Source organism: Loxodonta africana, chromosome 9 (genome assembly GCF_030014295.1).
Source record: "Loxodonta africana isolate mLoxAfr1 chromosome 9, mLoxAfr1.hap2, whole genome shotgun sequence".
Lineage (NCBI taxonomy): Eukaryota > Metazoa > Chordata > Mammalia > Proboscidea > Elephantidae > Loxodonta > Loxodonta africana.
In genome coordinates this window covers 102,226,253-102,252,366 of record NC_087350.1, presented here as the reverse complement: position 1 = coordinate 102,252,366, position 26,114 = coordinate 102,226,253, and the positions used below count along the sequence as shown (strand labels likewise).

Below are 26,114 nucleotides of genomic sequence, written 5' to 3'. Positions count from 1 at the left end.
GGCTGAACCTGGAGGGAGGCAAAGGTTCTTGTTGGCGATAAACCAACCACAGGGGCAGTGACACAGCCTTTCCCGGGAAACATAATCAGAGCAGGAGTCCAAGAGGTACCTATTCAGGACAAGTTGGGGTGGATAACCAACAGGGAGGAACAGATGTTGAGAGACTGGCCCTGTTGCCTAACAATCTACACCCTGAAGCAACCCCAGTGGTCAAGCTGTCCAATATAGCAGCCACTAGCCAAAGGCAACTTGAAATGCAGACTTGAAATGAGACTAGTCCAAACTGAGGTGTGCCGACAATTTAAAAGATTACATTTTGAAGACTGGCTACAATTAAAAAAAAAAAAATGTCAAACATCTCAGTAATTTTTGATTACATGCTGATGTGATAATGTTTTAGGTCTATTGAGTATAATAAGGTAAACCATTAATGCAGCTCAGTTGCTAACCGAAAGGCTGGAGGGTCAAGTCCACCTAGAAGTGCCTTGGAAGAAAGGCCTGGTAATTTACTTCTGAAAAATCAGCCATGAAAACCCTATGGAGCACAAATCTACTCTGACACACATGGGGTTACCATGAGTTGACTTCGGCTTGTTGGCAACTGGTTATTATTAATTTTACCTGCTGCTTTTTACTTTTTTTTGACTACTAGAAAATTTAAAATGACACATGTGGCTTGCATTTTATTCCCTTTGACCTGTGCTGCCTTGGAGAACACAGTCAGAATGGTTTTCACATTCTCATCCCACTTCCTTTGTGGTTTTGGACAAACAAGCAATTAAGGTTGAGGAGAAGGTCCTAGTGAGGAATGTATTTATGTTCCTAAAGCTTGCAGCAGTCGTCCTGACTGGAGGTAGCTGGTCACTCCCCTGCGTTAAAGTGAGTAGTGGTCCCGTCCACTCCCTGCTTAGCTGTTGAGCCCCTTATGTCCACTCATACTGAGCTCCCGGCACCTAGCCTGGGACAGAAATGTTTCCCTGCTTGTTGTCCAAGGAGCAGATGTTGCTAGAAGAATAAATGACTATCCATTTTGCAGGGATTTTCCTATAGGTTTTCTCCACATCTCTCTACCCCCAATACATTTGAAAATGAGAATACAGTTACAATTGCTAATAGTTACTATAAACCAAGTCCTAGGAAACATCTGCGAGGAAAGACAGAACACATAGGCAGGAAGGGATCAGCTCTTCCTGGGGTGGCTTCACAAAGTGCTTTGTGAAATGATAGAGTGTGGTGTAAGGGGTCTCTGGTTAGGAGTCTAAAGCCCTAATTCCAGACTGATTTCACCATCACTAGCCCCGTAATTCTGGGCAAGTGACTTAGAGCTGGGAGATCTTATTTTCCTTTTCTGTCAGATAATTCATAGCGACCCTATAGGACAGAGTAGAAACTCCCCCATAGGGTGTTCTAAGTCTCTAATCTTTACCGAGAAGTCCTGGTGGTCCAGTGGTTAATTGCTCAGCTGCCAACCAAAAGATAGGCAGTTTGAATCCGCCAGCCGCTCCTTGGAAACCCCACAGGGCGGTTCTACTCTGTCCTAAAGGGTCACTACGAGCCGAAATCAACTCAATGGCAATGGGTTTTTGGTCAGATAACAATGTTAATCCTGGCCCAGATTTCCTCTTATGGTAAGGATCAAATGAGAAAACGTATTTGCTGCCGTGTTTGGAGAATGGACAAATCAAGGTTCATAAGTATACAGATTCTTTTGGATAAAAAAACAAAAGGTCTCAATGTTTCCCTTGAGGTAAGAAATGGAAACCAGGACTGATGGTAGGGCAGGCGAAAAGACACCATTGGAAACTTTACCAGTCCGTCCAGAATCCTGTGGGCGATTACTCCTGCAGTCTCATCTCTTGCCTGGCACTGAAGCATGTATGTTCACCGCACAAACGAAGGAGCTAAAAGAGTTCTGGAGATCAGTGGTGCCATACCTTTTTTCATGAATGAGAAACACGAGATGCAGGGTCACTCAGTTAATGCCCAGCCTGCTCCATGCCCCACTCAATTCACGAAGCTGCGGCATCTACGCTTAGGTCCCAGGACCTAGCACTGCTGGGCTTATGGTAGTATTCGAGAGAAGGAATCTGAAGGCCATACTGAGACATATGTAGGGGCCCATGAAAGAAACAGTCGTGGTTCAGTGGTAGAATTCTTGACATCCCTGTGAGACCTGGGTTCAATTCCTGGCCAGTGGGGCTCATGCACAGCCACGACCCACCTGTCAATGGAGGCTCACCTGTTGCTGTGATGCTGAACAGGTTTCAGCAGAGCTTCCAAAGATAGACTAGGAAGAAAGACCTGGCTATCTACTTCTGAAAATTAGCAAACCCCATGGATTACAAGAGTCTGATCCCCAGTGAACCGTGCAGACAGCGCAGGACTGGACAGAGTTTTGTTTAGTTGTGCATGGGGTCACCAGGAGTAGGGCCGCTAGCAGGCCACTAACAACACCAACAACAAGGACCCGTGAAAGGAAACCATCTGATCTACAAACAAACTGAGTTATCTCCAAATTGCTAGCAAGGATCTGCCCCACTACAGCGAGGCAAGCTTAGTTCATGGTCAAACAATGAAGAAGCTGAGATTTAAAAAAAAAAAAAAATTATGAAAAGGCCAATTTTATTGAGATCTCATGGTGTTTAAAAAGAAGGAAATTGTTACCACTTTATTTTATCAACATTGGTTTATGCTCCGTGGCTGGCAGGCTCCAGGGTACATTACGCTACAAATGCATTATCTAATAAATCATCCTAGTTTCACAATAAAAAAGTTAAATTAATTTTATTGACCTCTACTGGTTTTTAAATCCTGAACAAGGCTTAAAACCTATCTGCAAATTGTCCAGATTTGCTAATTACTGTGCCCATGAGGAGCTGACCTCCTCATGCTGAGGGGAAGCCAAAGAGAAGGGACTGTTGAGTGCCAGACAAGGACCGACTTTTAGGTCACCCAGCAACAACAAAGGCTGTTTCTTGCATCTCCCTGAGCCTGGCACTCCCCAGATCCCAGGAGGCCTGCCTCTTGCAAACCTCACCCATCGTCCTAAGGCTCACAACTACTTAGGTTTTGCCATCTGCCTTACCGCTTTTGTCTGATGTCTTGGGATAATTTTTTCTGGGGTGAGGGGATACATATATGAAACCTATTTAATGAAAGTCTTCCTTCTCCTCCCCATGTCCACAACCAAAAGTGTGGTTTGAGAATAAGGCTCAGAGTAAGACTTATTATTTCATTAAAAAAAAAAAAATTTTTTTTTTTTTTTTTTTTTTTAGAGAGATGGAAATGTCCGTGTTCATGGAAAAGGGGTTTCTGAGGAGAAACTCTAGACTGGGAAACCTGGGCCTGGGGGGAGAACATTCCAGATGGAAAACGAGGGGTACCAAGCAGTCAAAGACTGGGGGCTTTTAGAAAACTTTTAAAAAACTCTTTCAGAGAACCAAAGGAAAAAGCTGAGTGAACAAGGCATAATGCTACATGGGATTGCCAATTTAATGACACTGGAAACCTGGGGTTGTTTATCAGAGAAATCTGGTATCAAATCCCAAGGGCCACAGATTTAGTGGTTTGGAGGGTATGAGACAGCCTGTTTCCCTTAGATTGAGGGGTAAAGGCAGCCCTGATGGCATGACTGTTTTTCTTCAAGAATCAAGAGAGTTCTTGCACACCTAAGAAGTGAATGTGGAAATGAATGAAAACAACAGAACTATCAGTAAATTACATGCTTTTGTTGTTATTGTATGCTGCCGACTCTTATCTACCCTATAGGACAGAGCAGAACTGCCCCATAGGGTTTCCTGGGCTGTAATCTTTATGGGAGCAGATCACCACGTCTTTTTCCTGGTTGGTGGGTTCAAACCACATCCTAGAGCTAAACCATTGTGCCTCCACAGCTCTGTGTAAATTACATACCTGGTAACAGAGTCATTGTCCAGGCCGTGAGACTGTGAACTTTAAACAAATACCTGGGGTTAGGGTGGGTCAGAGAGAACAGGAGAGGTGACGAGAAATATGGTCCCAGTGGTGGGAAGGAGATAGGGAGGAATACTTTCAGGAAGAAATCCTAGGCACCTTGGTGGAGGCAGGATAAAACATCTAAGTCACAGAAAAACCCAACAAAGAGGCTTACCAGTTGTCACCAAGTCAACTCTGACTCATGGTGACCCCATGTGCATCAGAGTAGAACTATGTTCCATAGAGTTCACAATGGCTGATTTTTCAGATGTAGATCAGGCCTTTCTTCCAAGATGCCTTGGGTGGACTCGAACCTCCACCCTTTCAGTTAGCAGCTGAGCACTTCAACTGTTCACGCCACCCAGGGACCTAAAGAGATTTATGCACACAGACTTTTCGACCTGGAAGGAGCCCTGAAGATCTCATGGTATAGTGGTTCTGCTCTCTGAGATGCCTGTTGGCCTGGCTGCATCAGGATCACTGGGCAGCTAATGAAAATTATAGATGTTTCTATTTTAAAGGATGAGGGACAGACTATTTTTAACAAGCTCCTAGGTGGTTCACATGTGCAAAGAAGTTTGAAACCGACTTATTGGGTCCACCGTCCAGGGCTTTAATTTACAGATGGCGAGGCTGAGGTTAATTGACCTGCCCAAGAACATTTAAGTAGTTACTAGCCAAGGAAGAACTATAACCTGATCTTATAACTAACCAGTATCCTTTTGTTAGTTGAACAAAGCTTCTTCAAATTTCTGTTTAAGGAGCTGCGTCAGTTAGCTATTATTGAGAAACAAGCCGCCCCAAAACATAGTCATTTAAAACCACCACCATTTATTTAGCTCACAATTCTGTAGGGTGGCAAGTCAGGCAAGTCTCAGTTGGATGCGTTTTCTTGTTGTAACTGGGCTTGCTCACATGTGTATGGTCACTGCAGATGAGCTCAGTGATTGCTTCTGGGGGTTGACAGATGTCTTAGTCATCTAGTGTCGTTATAACAGGCATACCACAAGTGGATGGCTTCAACAAAGAGAAATTCATTTCTTCACAGTAAAGTAGGCTAAAAGTCCAAATTCAGGGTGTCATCTACAGGGGAAGGCTTTCTGTCTCTGTTGGCCTTCTCATCAATCTTCCCCTTGGACTAGGAGCTTCTCCACTCAAGGACTCCAGTTCCAAAAAATCCACTCTGCTCCCAGCACTGTTTTCTTGGTGGTATGAGGTCCCCTGCTCCCTCCTTGCTTCCCTCTCTTTTTATCTCTTTAAGATAAAAGGTGGTGCAGGCCACACCCCAGGGAAACCCCCTTTACATTGGATCCGGGATATGACCTTTGTAAGGGTGTTACAATCTCACCCTAAACCTCTTTAACATAAAATTACAATTACAAAATGCAGGACAACCACACACTGCTGGGAATCATGGCCTAGCCAAGTTGACACATATTTTTTGGGGACACAGTTCAATCCATGACAACAGGCTTCACCTGGAGCACTAGGGCTGGCTGGTCCTATGTCTCTTATCCTCCAGCAGGCTAGCCAGAGCCTCTTCTCATGGCAGTTGGACAGGTTCCAACATAGCAAGTGGAAGCATACAAGGCCCCTAGAGGCCTCATCAGCACTGGCGCATCACCCCTTCTGCTACATTCAAAGACTCACAAAGTAGTCTAGATACAAGAGGTCAGGGAAGAGACTCTCTCGACTCAGGAAACCGCACAGTCACCTTGCAAAGAACTTGCGTCCAAGGAGGGAAATAACCAGGGTCATTGTTGCAAACAATCTGAAATGGGCTGGGTCTGCTTCCTTTAGATCCCCCTGCCCTCTGTATCCTGTACTCTAGCCAAATCGTAATCCCCATTTCCCAAACATGATGCCAGATCCTTTGAGAATTCTGTTGAGACTTCCTGTTTTCTTTAACTAAAAGAACTTTTTCATTCCCTCCTGCCTTCACTCTTATAATGTCCTTTAAAGTATAACTTATGCCTTCAAGTTAAAGGGGACAGATTAGAGATTCATTCTTTTCTGCTCCCTCCTGAAATCCTAGTAAAAGGATATGAAGAGAATTTTTTAGAAAGATGCATAAACCCACAAGGACAAAGAGGATAGAAGATAACAGGTGATAAAATGTTTCAACAAAACTTTGGAATATGGAAAGCAGATGTGTGGTATCCAATTTAGCCGACCAGAATAAGTGCCTACAGGTGTAGGGAGAGCCATGCACCACACTGTATCCCTGGAGAGGTTAACGCTAAGGAACTCTGGACTTGGAAAGAGGAGGCGGAGCTCATAGCGGAGGGCTTTAGGAAAAAGAGTCCCTGAGTAGCACAAATGGCGGCACTTGGCTACTAGCTGAAAGGTTGGTGGTTCGAACTAACCTCGGGAGTCAGGCCAGGCGATCTGCTTCCGAAAAGGTCTGAGTCTTGAAAACCCTATGAAGCAGTTCTGCTCTGTACACATGGGGTCACCATGAGGGGGAACTAACTCAATGGCAACTAACAACAAAAAGTCTACACACCAAAAGGTGAAATTCTCAGCTGCATGCCCAACTTGACTCTGAGAAACCTGGCAGCCAGATTTACACATCCCAAGCAAGAGACTGAAGGATTCCTCCTTAGGGAAATTGACCAGCCCAAGACAGGAGATCTAAAAACATTGACATCTGCCCAGTAAAATGTCAGCATACCTGCCTGGTTCCCCAATGGTGAAGTCTTGGCAACAGGCCTACTCCTTCCATACAATGCTTTCAGCTTGTAGTGTCTTGCTTTAAATAAGAACAGCTGATTTTGTGAAAAGCCTTATACAACTATTAGACATACTAAACTATGTACATACATTACTTTGCAAAAGAGAAAAAGCTATTTTTTAAAAAACCCTCCTTAAATGTCCTCTCGTCTTTGAAGACTTTTCCATTATCCATGCAAGTCCATGGTTCTACCCTATATGTTTTCACATAATTGTGCTCATAGGACTGGTTTATTGAAACATACATTTATTAATACATTGATGGGAGAACATTCACACAGTTTCAAACCAGTTCATTCGGGTTTGAACCCCTGCTGAGAATTTGCATTTCTAACACATTCCCAGGTGATGTTAATATTGCTGGTTCCGACCGAGTCTGAGAACCGCTAGTAGAGCAGTGGTTCTCAAAATCTATCATACATAAGAATCACCTGGGGATCTTGTTAAACTTTAGGTTCCAATTCAGTATATTTTGGGTGGAAATGCAAACTCTCAGCAGGGGTTCTAACCTGAATGAAGTAGTTTGAAGCCCTGTATTCACACTATAGCACTTTTTTTTTTTTTTTTAATCTGTTTAATCGTCTATCTTTCCCCCTACACTTTCAGCATTTTGAGGTCACCACTAAAGCTTCTTTTTTGTACTGGGAGCACCTGGCACAATACTTGGCATTCAGAGGGAGCTGGGGGGAGGTTGGTTAAGTGACAGCCAATTCATAACGCAATTTTTTTCTTCCTTTATTCACTATTTTCCTTATTTTAAATTTAGCCATTAAGTCTTGTTCCTTAAAACAACTTAAGTTGGCAAAGTTGACTTAAGTTGGTGAATTGTATCCTTCCTAGTTGTTTTTAAAGGATATTTTTATTACATCCTGTCAATACGCCATAATTTGATAATTCATTCTTATTAGCAGACTTTTTTTTTAAATCAGCGTACAATGGTATCTCATAGTTTCTTTGTAAAAATTCCTGTCTAAACTCTCAGGGCTGTTCAGATAAAGTCTAGAATTGGCATATTGCTTTACAAACACATTTGAAGTACTATATCTTATTTATCTTTGCATGCCCAGCACCCAGTACAATATGTGGCACACACCAGATATTCAATACATGTTTTCTGGATATAACTAAATGGCCCTGCATGGGTTAGGTACAGCTAACATTGGATTCAGTGATACCTTTTTCTAAGCTTCCATTATTAACCAAATCCTCTTCTGTCTGAAATCTTTCTTTAAATGTGTTTATACATTTAAATATGGCTATTGGAAAACACATTTCTTTAAATGTGTTTATACATTTAAATATGGCTATTGCCAAATTCTCTGGCTATTCACAGAGTCATTCTGATGAGTTTCTTCTAGCATGAAGTTGTAAGTTCCTTCTCTGTATTTCTTTGTGTCGATTTCCCAGCTTAACTGTCAGAGGTAACTTTACTTCCTGAATTTCTCAGTTCAGATGGGCACCTCACTTTTGCCCTCCTATACTGCCCACATGGGATAACAGGAATATATCATGTGATGTGTATAGAGCGCATGGCACATATCGGGCTTTAAATAAATACTTCTTGCAAGGAATGGCAAATATGAGGCCTGTGTGCTATAAATGTCCCCTCCTGTGTCTGAGGCAGACATTGATAAACAATTACCACACTCCACCCCACTGAGATGAAACAGCCTTAGATTCCTATCCAGCACAACCACGGTCAATTGATGAGAAATGAGTGTACAAACCTTATTCGTCATCTTCATACAAGTCATGCAACCCATGGAATGATTCTAGCTAACGCTGAAGTGTGCAAAAACCCCAGTTCCAACCCTGTTTTTACCAAGTACAGGGTAATGAGTCTAGTAAGCAGGCATTAAATTGCACAGAAAAATAAAGAATATATACCCCTGCATCTCTTTCAGATTTTCCAAAGATGCAAGAACTATCACATTGTTGAAGAGAATATACGTAGGCTTTTTGGATGGTGGCATAGTATCTCTATTTTTAAGGCACTAGAAGAAACGTAGGGCCCTGATGGCACACCGGTTAAGAGCTCAGGCTACTAACTAAAAGTTTGGCAGTTCAAATCCACCAACCACTCCTTGGAAACCCTACAGAGCAGTTCTACTCTGTCCTCTAGCATCGGTGAGTCGGAATCGACTCGACAGCACACAACAAAAGAAATGTAAACATGATAGAGGTGGATTAAGATCTAACCAACCAGTGTGTGTCCCTTGAGATTCAGTTGGAAAGAGCAGTCTTCCCAGCCTCCAGTCAGTCATGTTTGACAAGGTGGGAAACCTTGTCAGTGCCTGGAACGAGGCATGAAGAGTGAATGTGCGTGCTTTTGATATAAAATTTAAAAAATGCAAAATTGTATTAGATTGTGAATACAACTATGTAGTAAACATACGTCATAAAAAGAAAAATACATCAAAATAGTGTGGTCTCTCTAGGATGAAGTTATGGGTGATGTTTTCCTTTACTTTTTTATTTGGATTTTCTATAATGTTATATTAAAAATAAAATTAAAAATTAATACAATGACTCTATTCCACATTCTAGAATCTTCTAAATAAAAATAACACTTAAAAATAGGACAAACAGGGTCTCTCAAGTCGTTAACGGCCTGAAGTGGAGAGATCGGGTAAATAAGCAATGGGCATTTTGTTTGCTTCCTGACCTCTGTCATGTACTGGGAGACAAAACCATCTAAAGGCAGCCACAGATGAAAATCATAAAACAACTGAGACTTGCATATTGCCTAAGAAAGATAAGTTTTGGTACTTCAACAAAAGAATCAAGGATTGGTTCACTATTTTAGCTTTTGTCAGTATGTGTGTGTATCTTTTGAGATCAGAAGTATGTATGGACAAGCTGGAATCAGTCTGTTGACTGTTTATATAACCTGGTTTTTATTTCAGAAGCCCACGATAGAGTTGCCATAACCACGTAGCTGATTAATTAGCAGCTTGCATATCTTTTTCAAATACTCCACTATTGACTGAGTATTTCTGAAAGGGTCAATTTTAATCTGACCATCACTCTAACTTATTATAGAGACAGCAGCATGCAAAAAAAAAAAAAGAGAAAACAAAAGACTGTCCTTTTATTGTAATCAGTTGGAGATAAGATGAATGCTTTAAAGTGAAGCATTTAATAAGAGAACACTGAATACTGTGTCTTTCTGAGGAAGCTGTCTTGTTTATCTTGCACTACTAGCTGTTTCCAGAATCTTGGTGTCTGGGTTGGAAGTGACTTGAGTACTTTTTCTCCCAGGGGCTGTGGTTTTGTCTCCTCTAATTATTAGTGTAATGTTTTACTAGAAGCCAAAGTTGTGATCTTTTCTTACGCTGCAAGTTCATCTGTATTTTTCATCCATCCTCTTTAGAACAGCTGCCGTAGAAGTCTCCCTCATGTTGCTTCCTAACGCTTTTTTTTTTCCCCCCTCAAATCCCCTGCAAATACAGGTTCATATGTTAACTGAAGAGCAGGAGTCGTCTGTGGCTACATCATTGATGGCGGCTCTGGAAGTCTTATTTCCCACTGTGGGCCTCACCTAGGACTGGCCATGCGTCTGAAACCCAGACCAACTTGCCACACATGGACCATGTCCATTGAAGGTGCAACTGTCAGGGGCTCTGCAGAATGTGTCAGAGACTGAACTCACCTTGCAAAGAGTGAAAAAGGCCACGCTTGGCACTCTTACTGGGCCCATGTTAAATCTTCCGTTAGCATTTGTGCCAGCCAAGGAGGCACTGCCAGGTCCCTGTGAAATTCCCCGAATTTAGACACTAACTGCAGATGCTGTAGGACGTGTTACCAGGGAGGCTGACACCATGTAACCCTCCTTCACTGTCTCTTCAGCTTGATAGCTGTGAGCACTTCCCAGTTGGTTGTAGTTTTCTTTTTTTTGCGGGGGGGAGAGAGATTGGAAAAGGTACTCATTTTTATATTGCTGCTGCTATAAAGAGGCAAAGCTGAGGGTAACTGCCAACAGCTTCCCCTTTCCCTTCTTTTTGTTCATTCAATCCATCTGGACCAATGCACAAGGAGAAAAGACAGCCAGAATGGCCCTCCAAAGTTGCATTCTGTTTTAAAGCTGATGAAGTATGTGTTTTCCACTGCTTAGGAGAAAAATATATTTTAAGTGCCTAAACCATTAAACCACCAGTGTTTGCAAACATCTGCCACCCAGTACTATTGCCTGTGTTCAAACAAAGCCTCCAAGCGTCTTTGGAAAACCAGGGTGAGAAAAGCTGGGTGCCATTTGCTAAAAGAAACCTTGACTACAATTCTAGGGCCGAAGAAAACTAATTCAATTTCATGTGGGGAAATTACTTCCCAAAGCCTCTTTCCCTAAGTCATTCCCTAACAGAAGAGCCATAGAAACAGACCTCCAATAAAGATGGCAGTAAGTCAATGAGTGCTTTATTAACCTCTTAAAACCAATTGCCATGGAGTCAATTCCAACTCATGGTGACTCCCTTGTGTGTCAGAATACAACTGTGCTTCACTGGGTTTTCAACAGCTGATTTTTCAGGAAGTAGAAGGCCAGGTGTTTCTTCCAAGGTGCCTCTGGGTGGACTCAAACCACCAACCCTTCTGTTTGCAGTCAAGTGTGTTAACCATTTGCACCAACCAAGGACTCATATTAACCTCTACAAAACTGTACTTACTATTTTTGGGTGAATCATAGAATCCTAGGGTTAAAAAGACTCCAGGTGGAAAACGAGACTTCTGGTTGAGAATGGCTTCTGTCTAGCAGCACACTCCCATTTCTCATCAATAGCTATGAAGATGTGGCTGAAGATGGGAACTCTCAGTAGCATCACAAAGACGTACCAACAGCTAAATGCCACAATGTGGGAAAAATTAGCATTAGTGGTTAAAAATACTGACTAGGTCAGAATTTTGGCTCCACTATTTAATAAATGAGTGACTTTGGCCAACCTACTTTATTTTCTCAACCATAAAATGGAGGTAATAGTAACAATTTCATAGCCTTGTTCTGAGGATCAGAGAAAATTGTGCCTGTAAAGCTCTCAGCACCACGCAAGGCACATAATAAGTGCTCAGTACAGGCATTATCTTCTCTAATCCTGGACTTTCAGCTAAGGCCTAAGATGATGGCACAAAATATTCAAAGTTCACTGAAAGGTCTCGTTCCAGTCTTCCTAACCCACTCCCAGCCTCCCAATTAATATAAGGGAAGAACTGGCAGAGAAGTGTGGCATTTGAGTGAATATTCAGGAAAAGAAGCTATACCCTTCCTACCCCCAAACCCATATATAAACATTCAGAAGTCCAATAGTGCAGTGTTATAATTATTGCTTTATACAATCAGGAAGACACAGCAATTATAAATCCATACACATCTAACAACAGAACCCTAAAATACATGAAGCGAAACTGAAATAATCAAAAGGAGAAACAGACAATTCAACATTCATCTCTGGAGGTAGGTGGAGATATCAATACCCTATTCCAAATAACTGACAGAACAACTAATAGAAAATCACTAATGATATAGAAGACCTGAACAGCATATCAATCAACTTGCCCTAACTGACATTTATAGAATACTGTACCCCAAACCAGCAGAACACACATTATTTTCAGCACATGAGAACATTCTCTAGGATATGTCATATGCTAAGTCATAAAAGAAGTCCAAATAAATTATAAGGATTGAAATCATACATGTGCTCACCAAAAACAATGGAATTATATTAGAAATCTTCAACATAAAAAAGTTTGAAAAATCTTCAAATGTTTAAATTAAACAACAAACTTCTAGATAATCCATGGTCAAAGAACAAATCAAAGGAAAACTAAAACATTTTTAATTAAATTTAAAAAACGTCAATATTTTTGGAATGCAGTTAAAGCAGTGCTTAGAGAGAGATCTGTAGCTTTGAAAACTATGTCAGAAAAGAATGAAGGTCTCAAATCAATAAATTAAGATTTCACCCTAAGAAACAAAATGTGAAGAGCAAACTAAACCAAAATCAATCAGAAAAAAAGAAACAGTGGAAATGAGAAATTAGAGTAGAAATCAATGCAATGAAAAACAAAACAATAGAGATCAATAAAACCAAAAGTACACCTTTTAAAAAGATTAACAAGATTGATTTTTAGCTAGACTAACCCAGAAAAGGAAGAAGAACGGTTACCAAAATTAGAAATGAAACGGGACAGCACTACTGACCTGAAGAAATTTAAAGGATCCCAAGAGAACACTGTAATTTTATACCAACAAATTAGACATCTTGGATGAAAGGGACAAATTCCTGGAAAGACATAAATTCCCAAAACAGACTGAAGAAATAGAAATATCTGACTAGGCCTCTAGCAAGTAATGACATTGACTTAGTAATACAAAATCTTCCAGCAAAAAAATAAAAGCCAAAGTCCACATAGTATCATTGGTGAAATAAAATATTTAAGGAAGAAATAATATCAATTTTTCAAAACTCTTTCAGAAAATGGGAAAGGATCACTTTCCAACTCATTATATTAAGGCAGTCCTACTCAAACACAAAAGCCAAACAAAGACATTATACGGAAACTACAGACCAGTATCTTTTACGATCATACTCACAAGGATCCTTAAAATGTTTGTAAATCGAATCCCAGATGTATATAAACCTAATAATGCACTACAACCCGGAAGAATTTTTTTCCAGGGATACACGGTTAGTATAACATCTAGATAGCAATGAATGTAAAATGCCATATTAATAAAATAAAGGATACAAAGCTCACAATCATCTCATTAGATGCAGAAAAGTGTTTTAAAAAATTCAACACCCATTCATGATAAAAATTGTCATCAAACTAGGAACAGAATATCCTGAACCTGACCAAGGGATCTATGAAAAACCTACAGCTAGCATCATACTTGTTGAAGACTGAATGTTTCTCCTTCAGTGTCAAGAACAAGGCAAGCATGTCTGTTCTCCACTTCTATTCAACATCATGCTAGCAGTTCCATTCAACATCATGCTAGCAGTACTAGCCAGCACAAGGAAGGAAGGAAAGATAGGACGGAGGGAAGGAGGACGGGAGCATGAGGGAGGAAGGCAAGAAGGGAAGAAGGAAGGAAGGACAGAAGGAGGGAGGGGCGGAGGGAAGGAGGGAAGGAGGGAGGGGCAGAGGGACAGAGGGATGGAGGGAGGGAGGGAATATAGACTTGACGAAGTAAAACTGTGTTTGCAGATGTCATGATCTTGTATGCAGAAAATCAAAGGAACACACACATATCTACTAAAACTAAAAAACAAGTTTAGCAAGGTCACAAGACGAAAGATCTACATATAAATATCATCTTTATTTCTTTATACTAGCAATAAATAATCTGAAAATTACCAAAAAAATTACAAAGACTTTCAAATACAAAATATGCAAACAGAAAATGAACAGTAAAAATTAAAGCACCTCAGAACAGTAATCAGATGGATTGGTTATTTCCTACAGATTGAGAAATAATATTTGAAATGCTTCTGAACATTCAAGAGATGGTTAAGTCAGACACAAAGTTGTAAGAAGTGCAGACCACCAAAAATTCTTTGATATCGTTTACTTCTGGTTGCCATTTAAACATGAATCTGTTCAATGGAGTAAGGGTATCTGGCCTATAGTTAGCTACACATCTTACACACTTTACAGAACACATTTCATTAACCTGATGGTCATAACTTACATTCATCAAGGATTACTCACGTTTAGTTTCCATGCGGAACTATAAAACCTATACACATGCTAGGCCCTCAACTAAGCATCTTCACAAGTTTTATCTACGGAACACTTTAAGGCAGAAAAATAGTTGATTTCAGTTAGTAAGATGGATAAATATCATCCATGCCAAGCCAAAATTGAACTTAAAACTAAAGGCACACTTAGGTGCATATATACAGTAGCTTCTGAATGTTTGGATTTGTCTATTTCAAAATTCCCTATTTCCTGAACTATTCTGGCTTTTTTACATGTAAAACTCATTGCCATTTGGATGTTTGTTCTTTAAGCAGAGGAGTTTTTGTTTGGAGAAGAGGGATAATTTGAAAAATACTAGGCAACCAGAAGACATACAAAGAATGTGCTGTCACTAATACGAATATTTTTTTTTTAACTAAGCTTAGATGTATTTTTTTTTCCAAACTAGCACACATCCTCCATCCTTCCTCAGTCCTGTTTGCTCAGCTGGATGTCCACGGGGTCCAATTTTCCCTCCAATTGCCCTTGCACACTAATATAATTGCCGCTCATATGGATAATTGGTCAGCCAAAAGCAGTCTTTGGATGCATTTATTCATCTACAGTATCTGGCAGCTTCTCAAATGATTTTGCAGTCCTGTAACACTATCATGTATTTTTAGTTTTTGCTTCTTCAGAACAAGGCTAAACAGTTGTGAACCTGGAAGAAAGCTGTATTTTAAGTGTTTAGTATCAGGAACATACAGATACTCTCTTTAAGCAGCTGATCTTTCTTTTCACTTATCAAATAGAGTAAATGAAATCAAGTTTCAAATGCACTCAGGTCTGTTCTTCCCCTATTGTTTCCTCCCTTCAAAAATCAAATTAACTAAATTCAATCAAACTTCAGGTTGAAAAGGAGAGCAACAAGTCTATTTTCACTTAATAATGTTCTTAATGAAGCAGTAATAATTAATAAATTTTATTAAATCTTGATCCTTGAATACACTTTTAATGCTGTTTAACAAAATGGGAAGTAAACATAAAGCACAACTGCCCTCCAAAGTATTATGGCTTATCCTTGAGGGAAAGCATTAGTGTGGCTACTTGAGTTGCAAGCTGAACTAGCCACCTTTTTTTATAGAACACCGTTTTTAACTTGAAAAAATAACTGACAAGCTATAGTTTTTCAGACGTTGGGTACATGGCAGACATCTTCTCCAAAATGAAGTGAACCGTTCTCTTCAAGAAGAACTACTAGACAGTACCTGGTTGCCAATGATAAAATTCAGGCTGTCAAGTGAAAATAAGAATTTTGAAAAATACATATCTGCCATTATAAGCTTAACAGATTTCCAATACTTATTTTTCTGACATGATCAGTAACAGTATTATTTTCTATATTGGAAAATGAGATGTGTCAACACTGGAACATCTGCATAACACCAACATTTTCCAAATGACCAATACATGACATAACAAAATCACACATTGGTAAGAGAACTTTTCAAGGTGCAAAAGAAACCAATTGATTTTAATAGAAGAGTATGAGTCCCGTGATACTGTTTCAGATTCCACACTGCAAATAAACTTCAAGAAACTATCACTTGTTTCCGTGTAGTATCAAAGAAAAATATCCACAGTTATCTGAAAAGACTACTAAAACGCTCCCCTTCTTTAACTACACATCAGCAGGAGACCAGAACCCTATCTAAGACCAAACCAAACCCATTGCTGTTGATTCCGACTCTATAGCGACCCTGTATGACAGGGTAGAACTGCCCCATAGGGTTTCCCAGGACTAGCTGATGGATTTGAACTGCCGACCTTCTGGTTAGCAGCAGAGCTCTTAAGCGCTCAGCCACCAGGACTCCTCATATACTTCAATCAAAATAACACAAACCAATTGACTAAGTCAGAAACTGTGTGAGAATCCAATTTTCTTCTAAGAAGCCAAGTATTCAAGAGCCTTGCAAAAAAACATAAATCATGACTCTCACCAATTCTTTTTTGTTTTGGGAAATAGTTTGTTTTTTTAAAATAAAGGTACATTATTTATGTTAACATGTACACATGTAATGGGTTTATATGTTTAAATGAATTAATAAGCATTTAAATTTTTTGTTTTCATTTTGAATACAGGAAATATTGGTAATCCTACGTAAGTAAAGCCTTTTTGGGGCCCACAATAGTTTTTATGAATGTAAAGGAGTCCTGAGACCAAAAAGTTTGAGAACCAAACAGTGATTTATCATCATTAAGAAAGCACAACTATTGTAAATACTGTTTAGGATCAGGGCAACGGAAACTGAAAGTGGAACAAGATTAAAATCTTGCAGTCCTTGAAAGTTTGACAGGATGCAACAGATTTGTTTTGATTTACCTAAGGTGTCAGATTTATAGTTTACCTACAATTTCACCGTTTCATTTATCTGTGAATCCAGAATATTTATCAAAATTACTTTTCTGCTAATTAAAATTTAAGAAAGAATTCAAAAAATACAGTAAGCCCATCTTTCAATTGTAAGGCAGTTTCTACTCCTTTACTGTTTCGAAAATCTGATTTATCTTTTCAAAACTGATGATATTTTTGATCAATTCAAACTAACAAACTTCTCCTTTGCGACTACTTGCATGTACAGGTAAAGCAGTTTAGTCAATGCTTAAGAAATCTGTCAACAAAAAGCTATGCAGACGCTCTTAGAACGTAACTGTCAGTATGTCTAAATCTAAAATGGTGCCTACATGTATACTTAAAGTCTCCTCATTTTACTGTACGTAAATTAGTCCTCAAAGAAAACACATTTCCATAAAATAGTGTCTGAAGCAATATTTGTTAAATAAACTGGGTGACTGAATCTAGCCATCTCAGTCATCTCTAAGACAATTACGCAGTGCTGAAACCCACAATTTGGGTTGACTTTCATAAGGAGTTAAGGGGGAAAAACAGGACTATGTTTTTAAAAAATATTTATTTAAAAATATGATTTCTAAAAATACAGTACATAATACATTTCAAGAGAAGTAAAAACTGGACAATTTAAATTAAAACAATATGCAAAGAAAACAAATATTACACAAATAAACCCAAATCATTCAAGTAAATTAAAAAAAAAATTAAACTGTCCATAGGGTTATTTTTTTTCCATTTTATGCCAGTGTAGACTTTCCATTTAAACAAGTATACCTCAGACACATTGTTCCCACTTGTTCTTTCACCCATTTTTCTCCCTCTTCTCAATCTACATTTATATCTTTCAACTATTGTTTTTCCCTTATTACCATTAGACTAGAAATATTAGTGAAGACTTTCTTAAAATACTCTTACAGGAACAAACAGGTAAAACAGTGGACAGCGAAGCAAAACAGCACTCCGATTTAAACATATTACGCATTGAATGCAAAATGCCTGACAAGCGCCCAATGCCGTATGAAAAACAGAGTCTTCATATGGCACTTAGCTCATACCACTATCAAAAGAACATCTTTTATTTTAATGATATAATGCTAGACATAATTTGGGGTTGACACAGATTTTGCCCAATCATTAAAATTTGCCAGATTAAAAAAAAAAAAAAAAAAGATTAATTCAAGTACATAAAGCAAGCTCATACCGCAGGTTCTCTGTGCTCAGTCCTCCCAACGGCCTGTCCTTGTTCCTCCCAGGTTACATGCGCAGCTCACTTGTTGTAATGTCTCTGATTGTGGTGGAAATCGGTCCTATAGTATCCCTGAGTTGCTTTCTTCTACCGATGCTAAAGTACATTCTTTTCATTTTAATACTCATCTCAGCGTACAGGCTATAATGGTGAATTCTCTACTACCCAAAACTGGAACAAATAACTGCATTCAGCTGCATTAACTTAAATACATAAACAAGCTGAATAACCCAGACTTGATATGGCAACATGATCTAGGAAATACTGTCAACAGATCAGCAAGAAAGACATAATGTTGTTTTACCCCATTTTGCTTTCAAACTCTGCTCTCACCACGAATGACACGTACATATGGATTTCTATATATCGTTCATGTGATCCTAAGTTACATTCCACATACCTTTCAGACTTGATTTTTTTCCATTCAGAATTCATTGCAAAACCATATATATTCTATCTACACTGAAGAAGAGGTTTTTAGCTGACTGAAAACAATGTAAAACATCCTCAAATGTGATTGTCTACTTTTGCAATATATGCATATGGTTACCTTCTTGCCTGAACGACCAACCACTTCAGCTGCAGGTTTAAGGACATCCAATGAGTGTTTTGAGAGTTTGAGGGGTGGGGGGAATAGAGAACCAGGACAGTACACACAGTAGTATTACGTATGGACAATTACAAGTACTTCTAAAGAGCCCCCCCACCCTATTTTTATAAAATGAACCACTAGGCAAAATTTGCTTTTGAAATAATCTTACTCTGACTTTTCATGTAAAGTGAGTAAAAACATGCACTTTTTTTTTTTTTTGTAAAGTTCTAATTTCTATTAGCAGATCTGCTTAAACCAAAGTACATCTGCATTTCCTCTCGGGAAAGTGTATGCTAATGTATCAAAGAACACTTAGTTCGTGCACATTAACACAAGAAAGATATATATATTCTCACATATATTCCAAAAAAAGATAAAGATAAAATATATACATAAAGTACTTTCATTTTATCTTTACCAAACGGCAATGTAATTCTTAAATGCTACCAAGGATTACACACACAGAGATGCAGAATTCTTCATTAGTAGTCAGAATGGATGTTTCAGCATTCATTAAAAGGGCTCAAGCTATACAGTTTGCCTATAGAAATAAACATAGAATCCTTATGTAGAGAAAGAACAAATCGATCTTGTGAAAAGTGCTTCAATTGTAGCTTCAATAGAAGTTTTGTTAACTTTAGCCTATTAAACTAGTTTTTAAAATAGCCATGCTATATTAAAATAATCAAATTTAATCTGCCTAACTTAAAAAAAAAATCCAAACAGACACTTAAAACCAATTAAATTGAGGCAGAAGTTTGCAAAAACTAAGACCTGTTAATCAGAACTGTTTGTAGTAACATTAAATTCTATTTTATAAACACAACAATGTGAGAAGAAAATCTTGACCAACCAAAAAGAAATTAAATCTTTGGTACAGGAATTTAAAATGTCACTCGACGCTAAAGTGAGCAGCACCAGGATCTATTTTAGTTGTTGAGGTGGTAAAACACTAACTTCAGTTACCGTTACGTTAACCTGTCACCCAATGCACGCAGCCAAGAATACACAGCTTGCAATATGCAGACAAGCTTGCCCTTTAGTTAACAGCCTGTAAACAAATAAACCCTGTGCTCAAACAGGTAAGCAAAGCCACCAGATGAAACACACTTTATGTTGCTGTTTTGTTCCTATCTTTGTTTAAATATAAAGCTATCAATACCAAAAAGATCAGAGTGTTGAACAACTGTGGTAAGCATTACATTACATGTTACAGGTATTTAAGACACCAACAGGAAAGAGGACCTTCAAGATATCAAGAACTCTAACACATCCCAAACTATAAAGTGAAAATCACTCTTTATATATAAACCACCTGATTTTTACTCTGGTGACAAAACTCTAATACTTCTTATCCTTTCTTTGCAAAAGGAGACTCCCAGAAAAAGTCCTAGTTTTTTCAATCAAACTTTGGGCAAACTATTCATTTCTCCTTTGCATTAAACAGCTTGCACATTTCGTATTATTCTTTAAATTCCCCATTAACATACACTACACAATTACGATATTCAAAATTCAGAATAATTTCTTAAAGGCATCTGACCAGCTTAAGAAAAACAGCAATACAAATCCCTTAGACAGAACACCTTAAACCAAACACTTAAGCGCATTAACAACTACTCCAGTAAAATGCCATCAAAAAAAAAAAAAAAAAACCCCAAACCCATTGCCACTCAGTAGATTCCAACTCACAGGGACCCTACAGGACAGAGTAGAACTACCCCGCAGAGTTCCAGGGGGCACCTGGTGGATAGCAGCTCTTAACCATTACGCCACCAGGGAAACAAGGCTAAAATGATTATAGGGGGATTGTTTGATGTCACAGAAACTATACCCAGTCAACTCTGTCACTGAGATGCTGATAATTTGTGCTCCAGAAGGCCTCTCTCCATCTTAATAAAGTTTCCCAACTTTCTTCGCCTAACTTTTTAGCTATTCATTAGTCATTTGTACCTGTCCTCTATGATGAGACAAGAGAAAGAACATTATGATGGTAAAAGATATAATGGAAAAGATTGTTAAATTCCAACAACTTAAGAATTTTAAGTACTATTGTTATTTCTATATCAAACTAGCACTAACAGGCAGTACTGCAACATCTGAAGAGGAAACAAAAATGTAGATTTTGGTTTTTAAATATTGCACGATGAGAATAAAAGGAGAAGTCCAAGAAAATGGGGACCTTCCCAAAGTTAAGCCATCATTATCCCAAAGGTAGAAGAAATGCCAAATACTGACTGATATAGAATAACAACATTCATTCTAAATACTTCAATCAAGTTGGTTCTATTTCTCACATTCTACTGTATTCTAGAATTCAACTGAGAACGGCTAAAAGCAGAGCATAATAAAATTTGTAATTTACAGATCTTCAGAGGATGATCCCTAGAATGGAAGATAAACATGGGATAATGTAGTTATTCATTAGTTAACTATATGTTTCTAACACCAGCAGGTAGAACATACTAAACGTACATGACCACTTTTAACTACATTTGCCAACTTGTTAATATATTTTTCAGAGCAATAATAGCAGAGCTGGGTAAAAATCTAATACTTGTACCCATTAGTTTACTGCTTAAAGCTTGTAAGGGAAAACTATACCAAATAAATTCTAAATATGAATACATACATAAAAAAAAATATATATAAGAGGTATCAAAAACTTTTAGCTACAGTTTAGTCAACTTGAGCCAGGTCATCTATTTAGGCATGAAGCACAAGGGAACGAGCCAGGGAGTGAAGAGCAGCTCTGTTAGTATTAATGCCACTGTAAACCAGGGCCTGACACACCGAGATTTTACAGCAATACATGTGCGAACATGCCAAGTGTCCCATGACTAACACACAGAAAAACGTGTGTCTGTGACCTAGTTTCCCATACTTCCTGATTGCAGGTGTTGTTCTACCTTAAGTCTTCATGGCTAGCATCACAACTAAATACACTTTGGATAAAACATCTTTTTAGCAACTAGTAACTTGTGTAGAAGTGACTTGATAATGTCCGAAAAAGAATACTTATGACTAGCCACCGTCCTTAGCAAAAAAAAATACACCTAAACATTAGCAAAAATGTGCTGATCTTAACTCTTAACAGAAATTTTAACAAGGTTGTCATACTGAACTTTATGTGTGCTTATGTTTCCTACTTCCATTACTATTAAAAGTAAACTATGCTTTCTTCTATTAAAAAAAGGTTAATATGTAACTACAATTTTAAGTACCTCTTAGGTTAACCCAAAATATTTTTAGTACAACTCTTAAGGCAAATAGCAATTTTCTTATAATGGAACATCAGATCACTTAGTATTTTTAAACTAAGTCTGGGTTACAAAGTACGAGGAGCTCCTTAACAAATGTCTACTGTTTGGGCGATTCTGAACTCTGTTTTGTCAACAATTTTGAGCCCATATTGAGCCCAATGACATTTTTGTTTGCAGAGAAGAACAAGAGAAAATATTAACTGTTCAGTAGGTGTAACTTGCAATACCTAGAGAAAAACCTTTCTTTTCCAGAGTTCCAATAAATGGCTTCGCTAATGTAAAACATCTTTTAATATACATTTTGCTTAAAATGAAATGGTTTATAAAAAATACTTTAGTCCAACATAGAGATTACATCAGTAATCTCATTGCTCATAATCACTTTCTGATGCTCAACACCTTCAGTTATTTTCATGGTGATCCAGAATATATATTAAACTGGCTAATAAATAAAGCTACAGGTATAACTCTGGTAAAATTAAAAAAGGAGAAAGCACCAAAGGAATCACTAGTCTCACTAGTTATTTTAAGGCAACAGGGCCAGTAACGAAAAAATAATTCCAAAACTGAGGTTAAAAAAAAAAGTAAACATATTTTTAGCTACTCAATAAAACACAGTAGATACCTGCTTATCAGCGTAGCTACAATAAACTTCTGTGTTTTGTAATAAATTGGTAATTTTAAAATAAAGGCTTTTTTAATTCTAAGGAATTAATTCCCCAAAATAATGTCTACAATAAAATCAATGGAATAGTTTCCATTAGTTTACCCCTGGTCTAATTTTGGGACTGCTAGTAAAAAACAGAATATTCACAAATGAAGCGAAATAGACATCACATGCTTATGAACTAAAAATAGGTCATACATAGGAACACATCCATTTTCATAAAACTTTACACTGTTGTACATATAATGCTGCTAACTCAGATTTCGGCTACACAGTTCACGTACGGGGCAGTCAATCTTTCGAACCAGTGTAATTACATCAATTAGCCAAAAGGGGGCACAGAGAGAACATCAGAGTTCACGCGCTCCCTAGGAAACTGCCAGTTGGTTTCCCTCTATTATTATTTTCCCTGTATTAAAAAAAAAATTTTTTTTATATATAGTCTAACAAGAATTACAATCCCCACATTAGGGTTAGGTGTGCTAACTAGGGAACAGTGAAAGTTACCATGTAAGTATTTATAGACATACTTTAATGTAGACTCTTATACAAATATATTGATACCTAGCATTTCTGCCATTCAAACAAAATAAACTACATCTCGCCTGCCTGGTCCATCAGGTTGTAGTCCACAAATTTAGAGGAACCAGGCAGCAGGAGTCAGGGCCAGGAAAGGAAAAGAAAAAAAAGAGAGAAGAGAATATGCCCTAGAGGTGGTAAACCTAAGGAGGATAAAAGCACACACACAAACCCTCAGTGTGGGAGAGGGTCCACCTCCCATTCTCATTACTGAGGCACAGGCTGGCACAAGCACCTCCCGGTACATTTCAAGGTGGCTTCTATTACTACATAAAGTAAAAATACCCCCATACAGCAATTTAGGGAGTCTTCACTTGGTGCTGCTCTTTCTTCAAGGTCTTCATTTAAAAAGAATGTATACAACATAAGGGATTAAACTAATAGCTATCTACATTCTCTATATATTACTTCCTCTCAACTATTCTGTCACCAGGCCAAATTTGGTCAATATGTTAGTCTGCATGGAAGCGACTCGACGGCGCTGGGTTTTTTTTTTTTTTTTTGGTTTTATCTACATTCTCTCTATATTACTTCCTCTCAACTATTCTGTCACCAGGCCAAATTTGGTCAATATGTTAGTCTGCACAAAACTCAACCCATTTGCCTGACACAAACATACTTATTTTGTGTGAAATTAAGCTTTATAAATATATTTCTTATATTAAATTTACTATGCATCTTATCAGCACCAATAAATACTTTTCATCTGTCACTTTTAAGTTTTTGGTAATAAAGCGTTACAGTCACAACACTAAAAACATGAAGGCTAATATTTCTGAGAAGAGCTTATGGTATTATTTAAGAACATTTTAGAAGATATTTACAATTTCTAAAAGAACTAATCACAGTATAGTTAACTGTCTGACAAAAGTAACCTCCTGTCAGGATTTCCCATGTGTGATTCCTTACAATAAAAATTAACTGGAAGTAAAATATTAATATGCTCCAAGAACAGTAACCTCCTTTAATCTTCTTTTCAAGTGAAATACTGTATGTGTACATATATAATAAAAGATATATGGATTTTGCAGTATTCTAATGGAAAAAACATATACAAAGCTGACTTTTTTTTTTCACAGCATGCTACGTATCTTTTCACACAAATGTTCTATGCCTTCCAAGAGGCCACCACTATCAGCAACTTAAAACTGTGTAAGGCTAACGATGAATACAGATCATTATATTTTCTTATTTTAAGGGCATTTCCTAACATTAGCTACTAATAAAAGCTCTCTCAACCCAAATTATAGTTGGCCAATTAAAATTTAATTTCAATTTCGGTAATTATAGGTACACAAAAGTTTACTTACTTTTAACAGCACTTTTCTATAAAAAAAAAATTTCATTATTAGTTGGCCAATATTATATATAAACCTTCAACATGTTAACTTTAGATCTACTAATAGGTAAATAAAAGTAAAATGTACATATATATATTTTTCAAAAGCACAAGATTTCTCTTTATACTGTACATTATATATTATCTAGTCATACCAGCATTTTAAAAACATATGCATTCTAATATGACTGCCCTAGAAAAGTTGTATGTGGAATTATTGCAAATTCTGTACCCTCTTTGCCCATCAAAATCCTAGGGTCAAACAGGAATGCATGTCCACTGGTCACAAATTTCTCCTGGGAGCAAACATTTTAACAACAATCAGTAAGAACAGTTAAAGGGAAGGAAATGGGAAAGTGAATACTGAAAAATATTTTCATCTTTTCTTTAAAATAAGGTAGGCGGTGTTTTATTTTAGTGGTGTTTTTATTTTGGTTTTGGTGAAGGGGAAAAGGAGAAAACATTAGAAAGCGACTTAGAAGAAAACACGGCCCTTTCTTTTTGGTGTTCACTCCTATGTGGCATTTTTAAAAATCCCGCAGCACGTATAAAAAGAACCGTTAAGTCTCTTAAGTCGTATAAGAAGAGACAATTTCACACATAATGTAGGAAGATGTATCAACTTTTGTAAAACCTGGAAAATTATATTCGGATTTGGTTAGTACTGCTTAAAAGTGAAAACTTTAAGTAAATATCTGAAATTTTCCCATAAATGAAAATCTGTAGCATTATCAGGACCAAATGAAATTATGTACAATTATTTGATCCCCATCGCTGCCTTCTGAGCTTAACAATAAAAGCATTTTCCCTGTGGAAAGCTAATTTGAAAGTAAACATGCTTTAAAACTTAAATATAGACCGCACATTAGTCCCACAACGGGATCAGGATCACTATTAAAATAAAGCCTGGGGCACACTGTGATGCCTAAGATTGGTGGGTGGATTTTAATTGACTTGAAGACTGTCATCGTTCTATTATCATAAAACCTGTAACGCATTTCCAGCGTGGAGGACCCATCTGTGCCCACCATCCATCTGTTTAGACGTGATTGGCAAAGGGGTAGGGAACTCGCAGTGGTTGCCTCTGCCTGAAAGGAATGAACCACAGGATCTTCCAACGAGTGCCAAAAACTTCTGAGAAGGTCTGCTGCCATGGCTTTCGGGGCCTCGATCTACAGAAGACAGCATTATTAGTGAAAGACAGCACTCCCATGGTGTTCTTCAGTCAGCTAAAACAATACGGGCTGGCTGGGGATCCATTACTGGGCTCTGAGGAACTGTATCCCAGCAGCACAAACAGCTTTTTTTTCATTATGGGATGCAGCTGAGTTTTAACTTGGGCTAGCAGGTATTGTATCTGTGTCGTCAATCAACCCAAAGGCAACTTCTGAAGCTGAGGAGAATCTTAAGATTCACAGAATGTGTGTCAACAACTCAGTAGCAAATCTCTTTTGATGTACTTTCAGGACAAATAATTTAAGTTACTGTAGTTAGACAAGAAACAAGAATGATGGGTATTATGTTGCTTGAAAACTATCATGGCTAGAACGCCCCTACTCCAAGTCTGGGATATGCTTGTCTAGCTCAGGCCACAGAGAGAGTACTAAGAAAAACCTATCACTGTATTACTTTTCCTCTGTATGTACACATT

At 38.0% G+C, this 26,114-nt stretch overlaps 1 protein-coding gene across 4 annotated transcripts in view; it reads right to left on the bottom strand.

Moving 5' to 3' along the window:
* Positions 1–9,743: 9,743 nt before the first annotated feature.
* The window catches only part of ZDHHC21 (zinc finger DHHC-type palmitoyltransferase 21), a 68,247-nt gene continuing 51,876 nt past the window's right edge, over positions 9,744–26,114 (bottom strand). For 3 of the 4 annotated variants that reach the window (XM_010587939.3, XM_003407346.4, XM_023545262.2), the window contains exon 10: positions 9,745–25,635. In XM_010587939.3, the coding sequence (XP_010586241.1) occupies positions 25,503–25,635 (133 nt within the window). In that variant the 3' untranslated portion in view covers positions 9,745–25,502. Of the gene's footprint in view, positions 25,636–26,114 lie in introns of all 4 variants that reach the window. The other variant, XM_023545264.2, reaches the window with a different exon arrangement.